The sequence below is a fragment of the Anguilla rostrata genome, chromosome 9 (assembly GCF_018555375.3).
Source record: "Anguilla rostrata isolate EN2019 chromosome 9, ASM1855537v3, whole genome shotgun sequence".
NCBI classification, from domain to species: domain Eukaryota; kingdom Metazoa; phylum Chordata; class Actinopteri; order Anguilliformes; family Anguillidae; genus Anguilla; species Anguilla rostrata.
This window is the reverse complement of record NC_057941.1, coordinates 8,593,369-8,608,978: the sequence shown is the minus strand read 5'-3', so window position 1 is coordinate 8,608,978 and position 15,610 is coordinate 8,593,369. Positions and strand designations below refer to the sequence as shown.

The 15,610-nt window shown below is 43.6% G+C and overlaps 1 protein-coding gene across 2 annotated transcripts in view; it reads right to left on the bottom strand.

Moving 5' to 3' along the window:
* The window catches only part of uvrag (UV radiation resistance associated gene), an 82,689-nt gene extending 73,539 nt beyond the window's left edge, over positions 1 to 9,150 (bottom strand). Inside the window, exons 1-4 of one of the 2 annotated variants that reach the window (XM_064350117.1) lie at positions 8,814 to 9,150; positions 4,751 to 4,868; positions 4,039 to 4,073; positions 819 to 980 (exon numbers count right to left, since the gene is read on the bottom strand). In XM_064350117.1, coding sequence (XP_064206187.1) covers positions 819 to 980; positions 4,039 to 4,073; positions 4,751 to 4,868; positions 8,814 to 8,918 — 420 coding nt within the window. In that variant the 5' untranslated portion in view covers positions 8,919 to 9,150. Of the gene's footprint in view, positions 1 to 818; positions 981 to 4,038; positions 4,074 to 4,750; positions 4,869 to 7,311; positions 7,435 to 8,813 lie in introns of those variants that run through there. The other variant, XM_064350118.1, reaches the window with a different exon arrangement.
* Between the last annotated feature and the right edge of the window lie 6,460 nt (positions 9,151 to 15,610).

The window sequence follows — 15,610 nt, the reverse complement described above, 5'->3', positions numbered from 1 at the left end:
AAAAATAGAAAATAAAATGGTGGCTAAAATTAAAATTGGAGGACACCATAAGTGATTTCTATGACACTTGATTTGTGACCATCAGATAAAACACATTGGGTTCTATCTGTGAGATTCTATTGTCCTTTCGCTAAAACCAATTTTATTAAGTCAGGTTAACAAAAGCTCATGATTGACAGAATCAGACACATTTGACAAACCAACAAACAGGGCAGTGCAACGCTGCTTTTTGTCCAGGGCATTGATAATATCATTTGTTACTAACATGGCTGCTGTGATGGTACCACATCCGGACCTAAAGCCAAACTCTCACTTAAGCTGTTATTTTTACCCAAGACCTGCTTCAGTTGTGAGTTAGCTAAAAATTCCAGAATCTTGGCAAGAATAGGAAGTTTTGAGATGGGACGATGATTATTTAAATCTGAAGGGTCACCCCCATTCAATAAGGGAAGTACATCGGCTGCTTTCCAAATTTTGGGGATGGAGTTAGTCTGAAGGCTCAGGTTGAAATGTGGGCAATACGCTCAGCGATGAATTCAGGTAGGAACTTAATGATGACATGAAACGGGACCAGAAAGGGGTACGTGAGAAAAGGAAGGGTACGTGAGAAGAGTAAGGGCACATGAGAGGAGACAGGGGGCATGGGAAATGGAAATGGGTAGAGAAAGTGAAGGGTGAAGGGGAAGGGGAAACAGGAAGGAGGAGGGAACATGGGGAAAAGAAGAGAAGTGGAGAAAGCAAAGGGGACAAGAACAGATGAGACAGCAGCGGTGAAAGGGAACAGAGGAAGGGCGCACAGCAAAATAAGACCCGCTCACCTGCTGCCCTGTGTATCTCAGTCCGTCCAGGTTGACCTTCCACTCTATGAGGAGCTGGTACTGGTCCCCCCGCCCTCCCCATATCCGCACCACAAAGCAGGACACCGAGGTGTCCAGCAGGTCAGGCAGCATGCCAAAGTCCAGACTCCTCCATGTGGGGTTCTGATTGGACAAGAAGTAAAATGTGAGTAAGCGAAATGTTCATGATGCCAGGGTGACAGATGGTGTGGTGGCTTAAGGCAGCCTGTTACATTTGGACCTCACATACCGAGTCCTTTTGACCAAGCAAACAAATGTATAAGAATAATGTATATATAAAAGAGAGCCTGACTTTGGTCCAAAGGCCATTCAGCTCATAAACTATTCTTCCTCCATTTAACACACTCAGCAGGAAGGATGGAGTGAGGAGAGCGGTTGCCTCAGACCAGCTCCTCGAAACAACAGGAAGTACAGAGGGAAATGAATCTTCTAAAACACAGTGGCTGCAAATATCACAATGGAAAGGGGGCAGAACATCGGGCACCAAAGGCCACCTCGAAAAAATGCCAACGCAGACAAGACGAGAGCTTCTAAAGCAAAAGTCAAGCCAAGATGGAGATTATGGTTTTGGTGTAGTTATCTCACATATATCTCAATAAGACGACAATGCACTGTACATAACGGAATGGCATGAAATTAAAATGATAAAGCAAGCACATAAACAGACTTGAGGTACACTTGGATGCTGCTTGGAAAGCCTCTGCCATCTCCATATCTAATGCAGAACAGTAACCTGTTATTGCTGTTGCAAGACACCATTGCTTATCCTGCAAAATATAACCCCAACCTGTTAATTTAATCCCACTTCTGTCATAACACTGAAGCATCAAGAAAAACAACCGCTGACTCATGGATCGTGACCAACAACAAAATTATCACTTTCTTTTTCTTTTATAACACTGTTGTATGCTTCTGTGGAGAGCTTGCAAACATGAAAGCGAATGCATGAATGGGAAGAGTGTCGTTAGGAGGGGGGAGAGGAGCAAGGAGAGAAAGTGATACCCCTCCCAACTCCCGCAACAATAAAAGTTATTACCAAGCTGTCCATGGTTTTACCACGAGAGCATATTTTAATGAAAAAAAAAGGAAGTGATATCTTCTAATCAAAGACTTATGACAAACGTTTCAGCATGAAGGATGCACACTGAAGAAAGCTTAAATACTGAAATGTTTGCCATAAGCCTTGAATTAAAAGATCACTTAAAGCGTAGTTGAGGCACCTTTTGGTGTGGGGAGCCTTCCTTGTCGTTGATTTATTACTTTATTTGGTGTTTACGCACCCAATTATGTCTGAGTGCAGTCATTTTGGAACTTATAAATATAAGAATAAATATTAAGTATAATTATAATGTATATAATTAAGTATAAATATAAATGAAAGAAATTCCCACATAGCAAATCTTGCAGATTTCATTTTTATCACCGCACTGAAAAGTGTGAACGTTTAAGGCAGCACACCCTTGATGCCCTCTAATGAAAGTAAACAAAAAGTGCCAAACAAAACATTAGCATCACAGTTACAGGTAATCTTCATCCCATCCCAGCTGATTTTTAGTGTGTTAATATCCTATCTAGGCACATGCGGGTGAATTTTCTAGGTGGGCAAACATCATTGCCTTAGTCTTTAGCCAAGTATTTTGTTCCCTACTGTGAGGAAAAGGCCTCAAATAAAGCACCAATAGGCTCTTGTACAGGGTGGCCAGAGTCACATGCTACTGCTGCACTGTTAGCCAACTGACGGCAGGCTTGCCCTGGGCCAGCCTTGCACTGTGCGGAAATGCGCTGCCGCCACTGCGCTGGAGAAAGTTATTTGCGCACCGCTCACAACTTCCTCTTGGGACTTATCTAAACTGCAGGAGCACCAGCTGCGGCACGAAGCCAAGTGTACTTTGTCTGCCAGTGAAGTGTGTCCAAAGCAAAGGCAGTGGGGGGAGGGGGTTTGTTTCCTCTACGGTGCGTTGGAGGGAGGACGTGCCATGTTTCAGCGATGCGGACAGAATAACGCAGCTCCAAAAATACACAGAATCTGGCCATTAATACAGAATCTGGCAAATCCTGAATTTGCGTTCAATTGAAATAAATTTCACTTGAAGGGACGTGCAGTATTAAACTGTGTGTTATGATGTTCTCATACACAAACCATAATGACTCAATCTGTGGGCTAAGCGCCTTCAACAGGTGAAAATCCTAACGCCTGTCACGCTCTCGGTGAACCAAAATGCAGAAGTTACTGACAGCTGCAACTGCAGCACAGCCCTCTAAAAAATGCTTCTCGGTTTCATGGTGTCAAAGAACAAAGAAACAAGCCCATTCGTTTTACTGTAGTTTGGTTATAATGTCTGACAGTGGTCATTCAAATTGCTGAAAAGGTGCATTCTCTAACTTCCTACAAACTACAATCAAGCACGCAAGGGACAAACGTCTGCCAGTGCAAGGCGTCCTTTTTCTTATATGTTTAGTAGGTTTCTGGTTCATGTCATAGACGTCAGTGGCGAGGAGTTTTTATTTAAAAATGAACATTTGATACAACTGAACGAGTAAGGTGAATAAAGATAAATATATGTCATACGACAATCAAGAAACTGGACATCAGGAAAAATAAAGCTCAGAAATTGGAAACAGAATTTTGAAAATAAAAAGAACAGAAATGAATTCCCAGGGCCCTCGCTGTGCTACGCGGGGCAGGAGCAGCAGGAGCGAGCTGCGTGTGGCCTGGGCTGACCGCCCACTCCTCAGAGCCAAAGCCGAGTCCGCTTGCTCCGACTGGCAGCGAGCCGCCATCCGTCCCCCCGGAAACAGAGCCCCGCTGCAGGGCCAGAGAGGGGGCATCCCGCTGCAGGGCCAGAGAGGGGGCACCCCACTGCAGGGCCAGAGAAAGGGCATCCCGCTGCAGGGCCAGGGAGGGGGCATCCCACAGCAGGGCCAGCGAGAGGCCGCCCCACTGCAGCACGTTCCAGAAGGGGGCCCTGCTCTCAGCTCTCTGTAACGTATGGCCCTGTGGCCATTGTCTGACTGAATAGGAAAGAGCGAAAAAAGGCTGACTTTGAGGTGCTCGTGTCACGCGCAGAGGGACAGAGAACAAAGGGCCACGAGGCTGACCTGAAATAAACCAAGCAAAGGCACACAGCGTATTTTTAAAATATTCTTCTTTTTTTTTTAACTTTCAGATGATAACACTTACCAAGGAGTCCTTGATGACCTCACTCTTGTAAAAACCTAGGAAAGAGCAGAAAAATTAAGTAAGTGTTCTCTTTTCATTGGATTTTTAATTTGTTTTGACTGGGAGGCATTACGGTCTGGCTTCGTTTCAATGAATTCAAATCCTGTGAAATTAATCTAAATAGCAACGCGCATAAATTGCCAGCAAAAACATTTAGGACCCTTCAGCTGCAGATGCTCGGTGTGAATAAGTTCATAGCCTTTACAAACTCCTTGCTTCATTTATTATGACTTCATTTCAGCCAATTTTATTCATTATTTCCATCCAATTAAGAGGGCTCAGACTAGCCAGCACAGACTGTTCTTTCTGCTCCGTGCTCCTGGAGCTGAGCTGTGATGTCAGACTGCAGGTGCCTGATCGATCAGAGTCGCTCCTGCACGACGACACAGGGGAAAGCCAGCGGCTCCAACCCTCCCTCCCTGGGCGACCGTACGTCCAACAGGTACCTGTGTGCAGGGCCACAGGACCCCTGGCCACAGGCATCACTGCAAAGCCCAAGGCTCAGCTCTGGTCAGTGGAGTGCAGCACTTCACCGAGGACTAGCACTTCAGCTGGGAGTGAATCTGGACAGGCCCAGATTTACTATGCCATCAGCCGATGGAGGAAAGTTTAGAATAACAGCAGCAGGAGGATAAATGGATTCTTTGAGAGCCCAGAGGAGGGACAGCCTCACCTCTGGATATCCTGGCCTCCAGACAGAGGTGCAGGGTGAAGTAGGTGTCTAGCAGCGGAGAGCCGTTCCTGTTGACGATGTTCCGCGCCGCGATGCTCCGGAGGTGCCGTAGACGCCTCTGTGGAAGGACAGAGAGGGGCAGGTGTCACCGGCCTGGTGTAACTAACCAAACGGCGCACAGCGGGAACCCTTCCCATCCAAAACACCGGGGCTGTTTTTAACAACCTGGTGCAAGTACAGGCTTAATTTGTCCACACCGTGGTCTTCCACACTGTGGTTAGAAGTGAAGAAAAACTTAGTAACTGTCTTTCAATGAGGATTTATTGATTAGCCCTACTATATACAGGACCAACTTGTGCAGTGAGTACCACGTAAAAAAAAAAAAAAAACACTTGTCAAGACATTGTTCCGCTCATTTGTTTTAAACAAATATGTAACATGGCCAGCATATCCTTGACTAAACAGTTAAAACCTTAGGTCAACTAACAACCCGTTCCATGCAAATGGATTTAACTCAACAAAAGCCTTTAGAAAATACAGCCAAAATGGTTCAGACATACAGACTTGGTTCAGACAAAATAACCCTCATTAGGCCTTACTTTGCTGAATTCAAATTTCACATTGCGTTTGTTGAATATAAATTAGAAGTAAGTAGGTTATTTTGGGGAACTTCCTACCAAATACTGTCAAAAGCTCAACAGACATCCTAGGAACTCAAGACACATTCTTATAGAAAGATGCTATGGCTCAAAGAAATTTAAATAACCAATAGCAAGGTTTAAACTGAGCACTTTTTTCTTTATAAAATCTATTTTCACTGACATTTGCTTATTCAGAGTTCAATGGGGAATTATTGAAATTGATTAGGCCAGGGTTGCTGGGTGGCTCATCCGGTCAATGTAATGTTCTAGTGCATAGGTAGGCCCTGAGGTGTGGTTCTAAAACCATGCCATTGCTGCCTGTGGTCAGTAGCCCCACAGAGCAACACACAACAGGTGACATCATTGGCCAGAGAAGGAAGGGTGTTTGTGAGCTGGGATCACACAATCTCATTGCTCCCCAATGACCCCTGCTGGTCAGTCAGGAGACCATGGTCCACCTGCTGAGCTGCACATGGAGTGTCTTCCACTGACTCACATCTGTGCAAGCCCAACTTGACTGTGGTGTGACAACAAGCAGCAGATGACATCACATTCTCTGGAGAGCACATGCTTGTCTGCACTCTCCCAAATCAATCTTGAGTGTTGCAAGATCAATATGCTGGGACATTCTACCAACAAAGAAATGCTACATTTGCACAAGAGTCCTACATGGTTAACTCAAGTGGCCGAATAAGTAACATGCACAAAAACAAAATGTCTATCAGGGATTTAATGACAAAATCATACAAAAAGCGAAATTAATGAGGAAAAAGTTTGGAGAATTTACTACATCAGACTTGAACAAGGATGGGTGAAAATGTACTAATACAACTACTCACAGAATTTGCTACATAGATTATTGTGGTGGCCAAGTGGTAAGACTGAAAAAAGCAAGTAGCAGCCTACTTTCATCTGCCTCACAAGACACAGTAATGGCTATTTCATGAATGGACTCAATGTCACTGCAGGCTCACCTGACCTGCATTCTTCAGGAGAAGACTTAGCCTAACTTACACCACAGAAATTGCAGCAGGCATTAGGGGAAAATCTAAGTCATGAGATTCCCTATAAGATTAAACTGGCGCACAAGCTGCATTTTGTTCCACAGTCCCCACAAATGTCAGTCACCCGTTCAAGAAAGAAGCCATTTGTATCGCAGCGGGGAAAAGCCTCCCGTTCCGGTCATCGAGCTGGCAGAAAAGAGAACACAGATAGGCCACGGCCCCCAGCACCCGACACACAAACAGAGACGCGGGTGGGCAGCGCAAGCAACAGCGTTCATTAACAAATGCCGCCCTCTTAAGCCTCATCACAGATGCAGCGTATAAATAAATGAATCATGGAGAACAACAGCATCCTGCATTGCGCACAATGCAACTGCAGCTGCGTGACCTAAAGCAAACGAGAGCAGGAATAATGTCTGAATGAACTGAAAAACATAAATAAACTATCCAATCAAATACTTGACAGTCTTACAAACATACAAGCAAATTTTCCTTGAGGAAAAACATCTAAACTAGCCCATATGTATTTTATTTGTCAAGCCACATGAGAAAAGGCTCCTTCATGTATGAAAACAGACCGGCTACAAGCCTGTTTGTTACATTTATGGCTGTGAGAACCAACAGTTACATAAACAAAACCGTTACGCACTCAATTAGGGAGGTGACTGCTGTCAGAACAGAAATAATCACTTGCGGAATGGTGACCTAATAATGCTACAGTTACAGTTACAGTTCCTTGCCTTTGACCATTTCCTGACAAAGACTTGCAAGTCATCAAAACATCAGATTCTCTGCAACGTAACTGCACAGCTGGATTAGTTTCAGACATAATGATGAACTCCCCCATCCCACCCCACCCAATGTAAATTTGTTCATTTGGCAGCTGTTGAAGGAATATTTAGCCTAAGTGACTCACCCAAATTTTGTATAATTCATTGATAATGACATGAAGGAGAGACACTGGGCCTTCTGTTCAACCAGGGACAGGAAATAATGGACTCCAGCGACAGGCATCATGCTGCAGCAGGCCTCATTCCTGTTAGAGCACATTGACTTGCAGTGGACTGCTTAATGCTTCTAGCATTCTGTCTCACGCAAACCACAATGACAAAAACTTCCTAAGATCTCAGCTCTAGCCTTCCAGTCTCATATTCATCAGATTTCAACCAAAATACTGCCCGTGGTAAGTGCTGTCCCATCATGGGTGATCAATGCAGTACAAGAGAACACTGTGTGGGATAACCTTATTTTAAGACTTGCAAAAATAAGGATGCCCCACACGCTGCCCCTTGCAATGGACTGATGATTGCCAAATGCAAGGAGAAATCTTAAACACGATGTTAGACCAAGTAGTTCCTTCTCACTTCTGATGTTTTGGCACTTAAATATTACTGCATGATGAATCCGACATATTCGTGTCCATATCAATGCTCCTATTTAGCTGGACATTGCAAAGACACTGAAAATACAAACTTTGCAACAATACATTGTGTGATTAAAGCAAAACTGTATTTTTCTAAATTAGTCACAGCTACTAGTAGCACAACCAACACTTACTGTACATAGAAACATTACAGTGCATCCTGAGTGTCATTTAAATAATGCAATAGCTACAACTGTTTCTAGTTATTAATTCTCCCTCTTCGACCAATGGGGCAGGGTCGCTATGTTATTTCCCAATTATGTTAGAGTATGATGCAGCAAGAGGACAACTATAAAGAGGTACTTCTTCTAGACTTTGGACACACACTTTTAGAGGTCTTTACAAGAATAACCATTTCATGCACTTGACAAAATTTACATATACATAAATGACATTAACTGCTTCAGTTGGACACCGGACTGTATTAAATGTATACTGTAGTAAGCTAAGAAAAAACTTCAAGAGGCAGTGATTGATTACAAATGTCTCCAAGCAGCAAACGCGTTTTAAGCGATCTTGTTAAAAATAACAACATCAATGTAAAATCAAAATACTTGCATTATCACATCTTAACATTTTTTATTATTTCTTTCAGTGTCAAGTTGCCTTGAGCTACACAAGTGGTGGAGGGGTTTCACGATTATCGCTACTACTGTTGACGTTAGCCTAGTTTTATGCACGGGCCACCTTAGCTTACTAGAGTTTTGCTAACTAGCTAGCGATGTAACCGGAAAGCAGCTACTACCTGTGTTCAGGGCAGGAGTTCATTAGCTCAAGAAATAGGAATAAACCAAAAAGTTTCAATTCCCAGCTAGCTAGTTAAAACTAACAAGACTCTGGCAGTGTCTAACTAGCTCGCTAACATTCTGCAGGCCCTTCCTGCTGCTGTTTTGACATGTGAGACAGCACAGCTGTCATCTAGCTCGGTTTGATTTTTCGGGTACATACGCTTGTAGCCTATGAATAAGTCTTGTAGATAATCATTTCATTCTTGCCTGCTGGGACGTGAGTTCTACGTGCAAGGCCCGCGATGATGCAGCTCCAGGGTTGCTGACAGCGGTGGCGGAGACAGGGATATCCCGACCGGCGACGGAGCTCATCCTCCTAACGGGACTGTGGGCGTTCGCTTCATTCAACAAAATAGCTCATCCCTCCATGAAATCGCTTCAACTGGTTAGGGAGCAAACTGACAATCCGAACCACAAACGTAAGAACCAATGTAATTATCCTCTTAGTATAAAAGAAACGTTCACCTAGTTGTCAGTACCGCGACATAAACAAAGTGAGACTCACTCAGGAAGCCATTAACCGTCTTTCATGGTCAAACCCCCGGTAGGAAAATTATTTGCTTAACATTGTGTCCATCAACGAAAACCGTGTGGCTACCTGCGCGTACGATAATATGATTGGTTAACGTTATGTCAATCAAATAATATGGGGAGGAGGAAGCATTACAACAGGAACTCATGGCGGGCTGTGCGTTCCTGCCACTAATATGAGGAAGTCGGGGGTTAAACCTATGAGTAAAGTGCTAAAGCGATCATGATATATAAATACCCAACGTTTTGGGAAAAGCATCACACGTAGCTCGCGTTTTGTGTAGCATAAAGCCTCGCGCGTCATGTGTGAAGACCATTTTCATGCAGAATATTTTTTTGATATTGTTAGTAGGATGTATTAGCCTAAACCCAACTGCGCATGCGTGATCATTGGGTGCGTATTCTTCGGATGTTCTTTGTACGCACTTTAAACCCTGCATCACGAGACAAAGATACTTTTACTTTTGTAGTGTAAAAGAAATGCATTACGAGTCTGCACTTATATTTAAATAACTTTTGAGATCACGTCTGTGCGATTGAAAACTCGTGTCATTGACTCATGTAACGTGACCTGCTGTTAACTACATTCATACGATATCGTGCTTGGAATAGCCGAGGTAAAGGACTCATCTTGACGTAAAACCATTCTGCTTTGTGCATTTGCCTTGAAGGCCTGCTCTGTGTCTTTAAAGCGCATACCTACAGATGCTACTCTTTTACTGAAGCTACTGTGGTAAAGAAAGTTGTGCAGTGGTACACCCTATGATTTGAACCCACATTACTCTTGAGTCAAGACCCTTGTATGCTATCAACCAGATTCACAGACACAGATTAAGCCTAGTCCTGGACTAAATTCTATTTTACTACAAAAATCGTATTGTTAAAGTATTGGTAATCTTTTGCAGTTCTGTTTGCTATTAATGTTTATTGTATTGAACATCCAATAAAGATGAATATATGTATGACTTCTCATCTTTGCATTGTTAAAGTTGAATATGAGGACCTCATATACATGCCTACACTCTGGCTAAATTTACAGGCCTTAATGATCAATTCCGATTTTTTTGCTCGGATCCGATCTTTTTGCATTGACTCTTCACATTCATGTTTGTAAGTGACAGATAACTTATGTAAGTGTGTACACACCTCTGCCCTGAAAAAATTTGCATGTGCACATTTACAACGACAAAAAAGCAATATTTATGAGGCAGTCCATCATGGGAACAAATAAAATAGCGGTGTAAGCATGGATCAAAATTATTTTGCTTTTGAGGTCATTTGATGCTTCATCAGTTGTTGAGGATGAGGACAAGAAGGTGGAGGAAGGCCAAAGGAAAAGCTTCAGCTGTATCGCCAGCTAATGCTTGCACTTCTGTGCAGAGAGATGCGTCTGCACCAGCACAGAGAAGAGTGATGTTAAGAAAACCACGTGAATTCCGATCTGACAATTCTCACAGCGGTCACATGGCCACCAATCGGATATTTATCCAATCTGGGACCACATATGGAAGTGACCCAAATCTGATGTGTAAAGATCAGATTTCTCTGTTCACACAGCTCAGAAAAAAATCAGGTCTGTGTCACATGTAACCAAAAAAAAAACAGATTTGGGCCACTTCAGCCTGTAATCTGAACATAGCCTAACTGCCTAGCCTATAAGAATAAGCAGCTAACCTTCTTTTACTAAACTTCCTTTTGTATCAGCTGCTTGTGAACCTAATCTCACTGTAGGCATGCTTTGTGCTCCTCTTACAGTGCAGTCCATAAGTATTTGGAGCGACACAATCTTTGTTGGTTTGGCTCTGTACTCAGGGTTCTTACAAGGTGCTTAAAGGGCTTGTAATTGATGCCCAGAAATTTAAGTACTGGAATACCTGGAAAAATAGACAGACCTTGAAAAGGTCCTTAAATTAAAATGAAATTTTACAAAGAATGTTGTGCTGACAATTTCCAGAAAATTGTACATTAAAATTTGATATCATGATTTCAATAGAAAAAAGAACATGAAGAAGGTACTGTTATACTATTAGATACTATCAGATACTAGTATACTGTTTTCATGTACAGACGGGTGACAAATTAAAGGAAAACCCAACATAAAGTGTCTTAGTAAGGTGTTGGGCCACCACAATCCACCAGAACAGCTTCAATGTACCTTGGCATAGATTCTACAAGTCTCTGGAACTTCTAGCTACCCTCTTGTTAAGTCTGAATCATTGCTGAGGGAATTGCCCAAAATTCAATCAGGTCAATGATGTACTGTAGGAAGTAGCTGGCATTTTATTTATTTATTTTATAGGTAAGTGAGGGGAATGCTTTGCATATAAAACCTATGAAAACATGGTCTTTCTGTGGACGAATTGTTTAATGCCCACTGTCATGCATTTACGATTTGTATACAGCAGATTTTCTGAAACTTCCACTTGTTGTAAGTTGTCATGTTTTTGATATCACTGCTGCACATGTAATTTAATTCATGCTTCTGTCATATTTTACTTTTTTAGTTCATCAACTTACGACGCTCATAGCTATTCAGAGTAGTATGTCAGAAGTCTTGTCCAAATTTACCCTTTGTATGCCCCTCAAGCTCTTGTCAACTTGTGAACTCGCCCATTCCTGGAAATACGCCATTAAAGTCTTTGAGTTTATAGACTGCAAGTGCAGAAGGCTCCATTTGGGACTGGGCCATTGGAGGAGACAAGCGAAGCACACAGAACTGTATTGGTGAAGCAACTTCTAAGGGTGAATCCAAATGTCCGGTCTTCCCGACACTTGCAGACTGGCGGATTTAATGGGTGCATACCCATGAAGTCCAGTGCGGCGAGGGCTGTGCAATTCTACAATTCATCAAGTCCGCAAGGGGGCTCATGCGGACTACCAGAGGGTCCGATTCAGTGCAGACTTCACCTGTGGGATTACCCAAAATTCATAGCAATTCATACCCCACATGCCCCACCAATACCTGTGGCCAAGAGGCATGGGATATGTGTGTGATAGACAGGCACACTGAGCTGTCATGAGATTTTATAGGGAGGTTATCATCAGAAGTATGTGTGGAGGGATAAGTAAAATATATTCATGTATAGATATGTATGCCTTTATAAGTGTCTGAGACAATTAAGGTGAAAATGATAGGTAGAGAAATGATAGGTACAATCATAAGATCACGTGACATCATACAAAGCATTGTATTACTATCACTAGACTTTGGGGAAATATACTATGTACCTTCTTTCTTCCTGGAGAAATGGGGGGGGGGGGGGTCTCTTGGTGGTGGTGATTCCTGTCCAGAACTTATTTGGACAAACAAAGGGAAGCATTACATTACATTACAGGCATTTGGCAGACGCTCTTATCCAGAGCGACGTACAACAAAGTGTATAACCATAACCAGGAACAAGTATGTCGAAAACCCTAGAGAGAAGTACCGGTCCAAGTGCAGGGAACAACCGCATAGTTCAACTTGGACCCTGAAGGTTAAACTGATTAACACTAACACAAACGAGAACAGCAACAACGCAGTCTATGCAAAAATACAAGTAGTAGATAAGATGAGTGCATTAACTAAGTCACCTACGAAACAGCTACCTAGTTACAGCCCTAAGCTTACAGTTAATTTAGAGATTACAGGGAGGTAGGGAGGGATGGGGAGAGGTGCAGCCTGAAGAGGTGAGTCTTCAGTTGTCGCTTGAAGTGGGTCAGTGTCTCAGCTGTTCTGACCTCCACTGGGAGGTCATTCCACCATCGTGGGGCCAGGACAGACAGGAGACGTGTTCGGGAAGCGCAGGTGCAAAGAGGGGGAGGTGCCAGGCGTCCTGAGGTAGCGGAATGGAGGGGTCTGTCTGGCATGTAGGGTTTGAAGATCTTGTGGAGGTATGCTGGGGCTGATCCCTTGACTGCCTGGTATGCTAGGACCAATGTTTTAAATTTGATGCGAGCCATAACAGGCAGCCAGTGGAGGGTAGTGAGCAGGGGAGTGACGTGGGAGTGTCTGGGGAGGTTGAAGACCAGACGAGCTGCAGAATTCTTAATGAGTTGCAGGGGTCTGATGGCAGATGCCGGTAGTCCAGCCAGAAGAGAGTTGCAGTAGTCCAGGCGGGATAGTACCATTGCTTGGACCAGGAGCTGGGTAGAGTAGGTGGTGAGAAAGGGGCGGATTCCCTGGATGTTATACAGGAAAAATCTGCACGCCCGGCTTACCGCTGCGATGTTCTTGGAGAGGGACAACCTGTTGTCCATCACCACTCCGAGATTCTTGGCACAGGGTGATGATGTCACTAAGGTGTCCCCTAGGGAAATGGAAAAATCGAGGAGGGGAGAGGTTAGAGCAGGAATAAATATTAGCTCCGTCCTACCCGGGTTGAGCTTCAGGTGGTGATTGTCCATCCAGCTCTGGATGTCTCTCAGGCAAGCGGAGATGCGAGCAGGGACCTGTGTGTCCGATGGGGAGAAGGAGAGAAAGAGTTGCATGTTGTCAGCATAACAGTGATAGGACAAGCCATGGGCAGAGATTACAGGGCCAAGGGATCTGGTGTATAAGGAGAAGAAAAGGGGACCGAGGACTGAGCCCTGGGGAACTCCAATGGCGAGGGGACGGGGCGGGGATACTTTACCAGCCCAGGTAACCTGGAAGGAACGATCGGAGAGGTAAGACTCAATCCAGTCAAGGACTGTGCCGCAGATCCCTGTTGCTGCCAGGGAGGACAGGAGGATGGAGTGCTCCACAGTGTCGAATGCAGCGGAGAGGTCTAGGGGAATCAGGACAGAGGAGAGGGAGGCTGCTCGTGCGGTATGGAGTGACTCACTGACCGAGAGGAGTGCAGTCTCTATCGAGCGGCCAGGCCTGAAGCCGGACGGGTGGGGGTCAAGCAGGTTATTCTGGGAGAAGAAAGCAGAGAGTTGGTTAGATGCAGCTCGTTCAAGAGTTTTGGATAGAAAAGGAAGGAGAGATACCGGGCGGTAGTTCTGGATGACTGAGGGATATAGTGCGGGCTTCTTCAGCAGCAGGGTGATGTGGGCCCTCTTGAAGGATGAGGGGAAACATCTAGAAGATAAGGAGGAGTTCACGAGGGAGGTGACTAATGGGAGGATGTCTGGTGTGATTGCATGTAATGTGGAAGGATTGCATGCACAGTACTGTATTTAAGGGAAGCCCAAAGGAACATTCAGGGAGAATCCTATGCTTAAAAGTTCTCCTGATACCATACGAGCATTTTGGGCATACATCAGTACTTTCTTTGTGTTCTTTTCTCTGTCAAAGTTTGTTAGATTGTATCAGTCTTATAGAATAGCGGTCATTATTTGTCTTTGCTTTTTAAATTATATGATTACCTTTCAGCATTGTTGGAATTGTCTATCCTATTATAAACTGTTTTCCCCTTTGTACATCTAAAGTATGTGGTTTGCATATATGTTGACTGGAGTGTGCATCTCTCCAAGAACTAATCAGTGTGGTGCGGTTTTGGAGTAACAGGTTACTCACTGAGCATATTGATAAGTTAACAAGCTGGATGTGTGACTGCTCTGGGATAGCTGTTGGAGTCAGTGTCCCGATGGATCCTAGTGTTATTTCATGAAATAATAGAGGGGGGTCATGGTTCAGGTTAAATAGTTTCACTAACCAGATGGAATAACCTTAGTTAGGGCTCCCTGGGATAGCTGTTAGATTTGGTACCTGGACATACATATTTTTCATATTAAAGCCCCTTTTGGGTGCTCATTGACTAAATTAAACGTTGTCCAGCAGTGATTCAGAATTGCCAGCTGGAAATTAAGAGTCACTTCCAGGCAGTCGTTGATGGGGGTATTGAGCTGTGGGAAAAGGACACCAAACTCACGTTTGGATCCAGGATTCTACTGATGATACTCAGTTAGAAGGTAGGACAGTCAGACAAGCTTAGTGTAAGTCCATACGGACAGGCAGACAGCATTCAGCTTCCTACTTTCTTCTGCGTCATATAAGAAAATGGCAGCATAAATCTAGATCAGCGGTGCACAAACTGTGGGTCACAATCCAAGATTGGGTTGCGAGACATATTTATTGGTTCATGAAATCATTATGAGTTACCCCAGTTTTACACCATATATGCCATTCCTATGGCGCTCTCGCCTGAAGTCATTCATTTTCAATGGAGGTGACCCACATAATTACTACTTTAATAATTACTAAAAATTTTTATAAACATTTATTAATTTATTGAGTCATTTATTTATTTTAGAATTTTTGGCCCTTCTTAGACGATGAAACGTATTCCAAGTAACGTGATATATTACGTACTACCTCCGTTTCCTGAGATCCATGGAAGTTATGTAATTATAGGCCTATCAGTCACCCCATCCTATTACAACCAGTTATCCATGTTATATTTTATGCTAACTGACACCAAAAATATAATAACACTCCGAAATCGAATGGTTTTTATTAATACCGTCGTGTTTTTTTCATTGCGCATTGTCAGTCTAAATGTATTAAA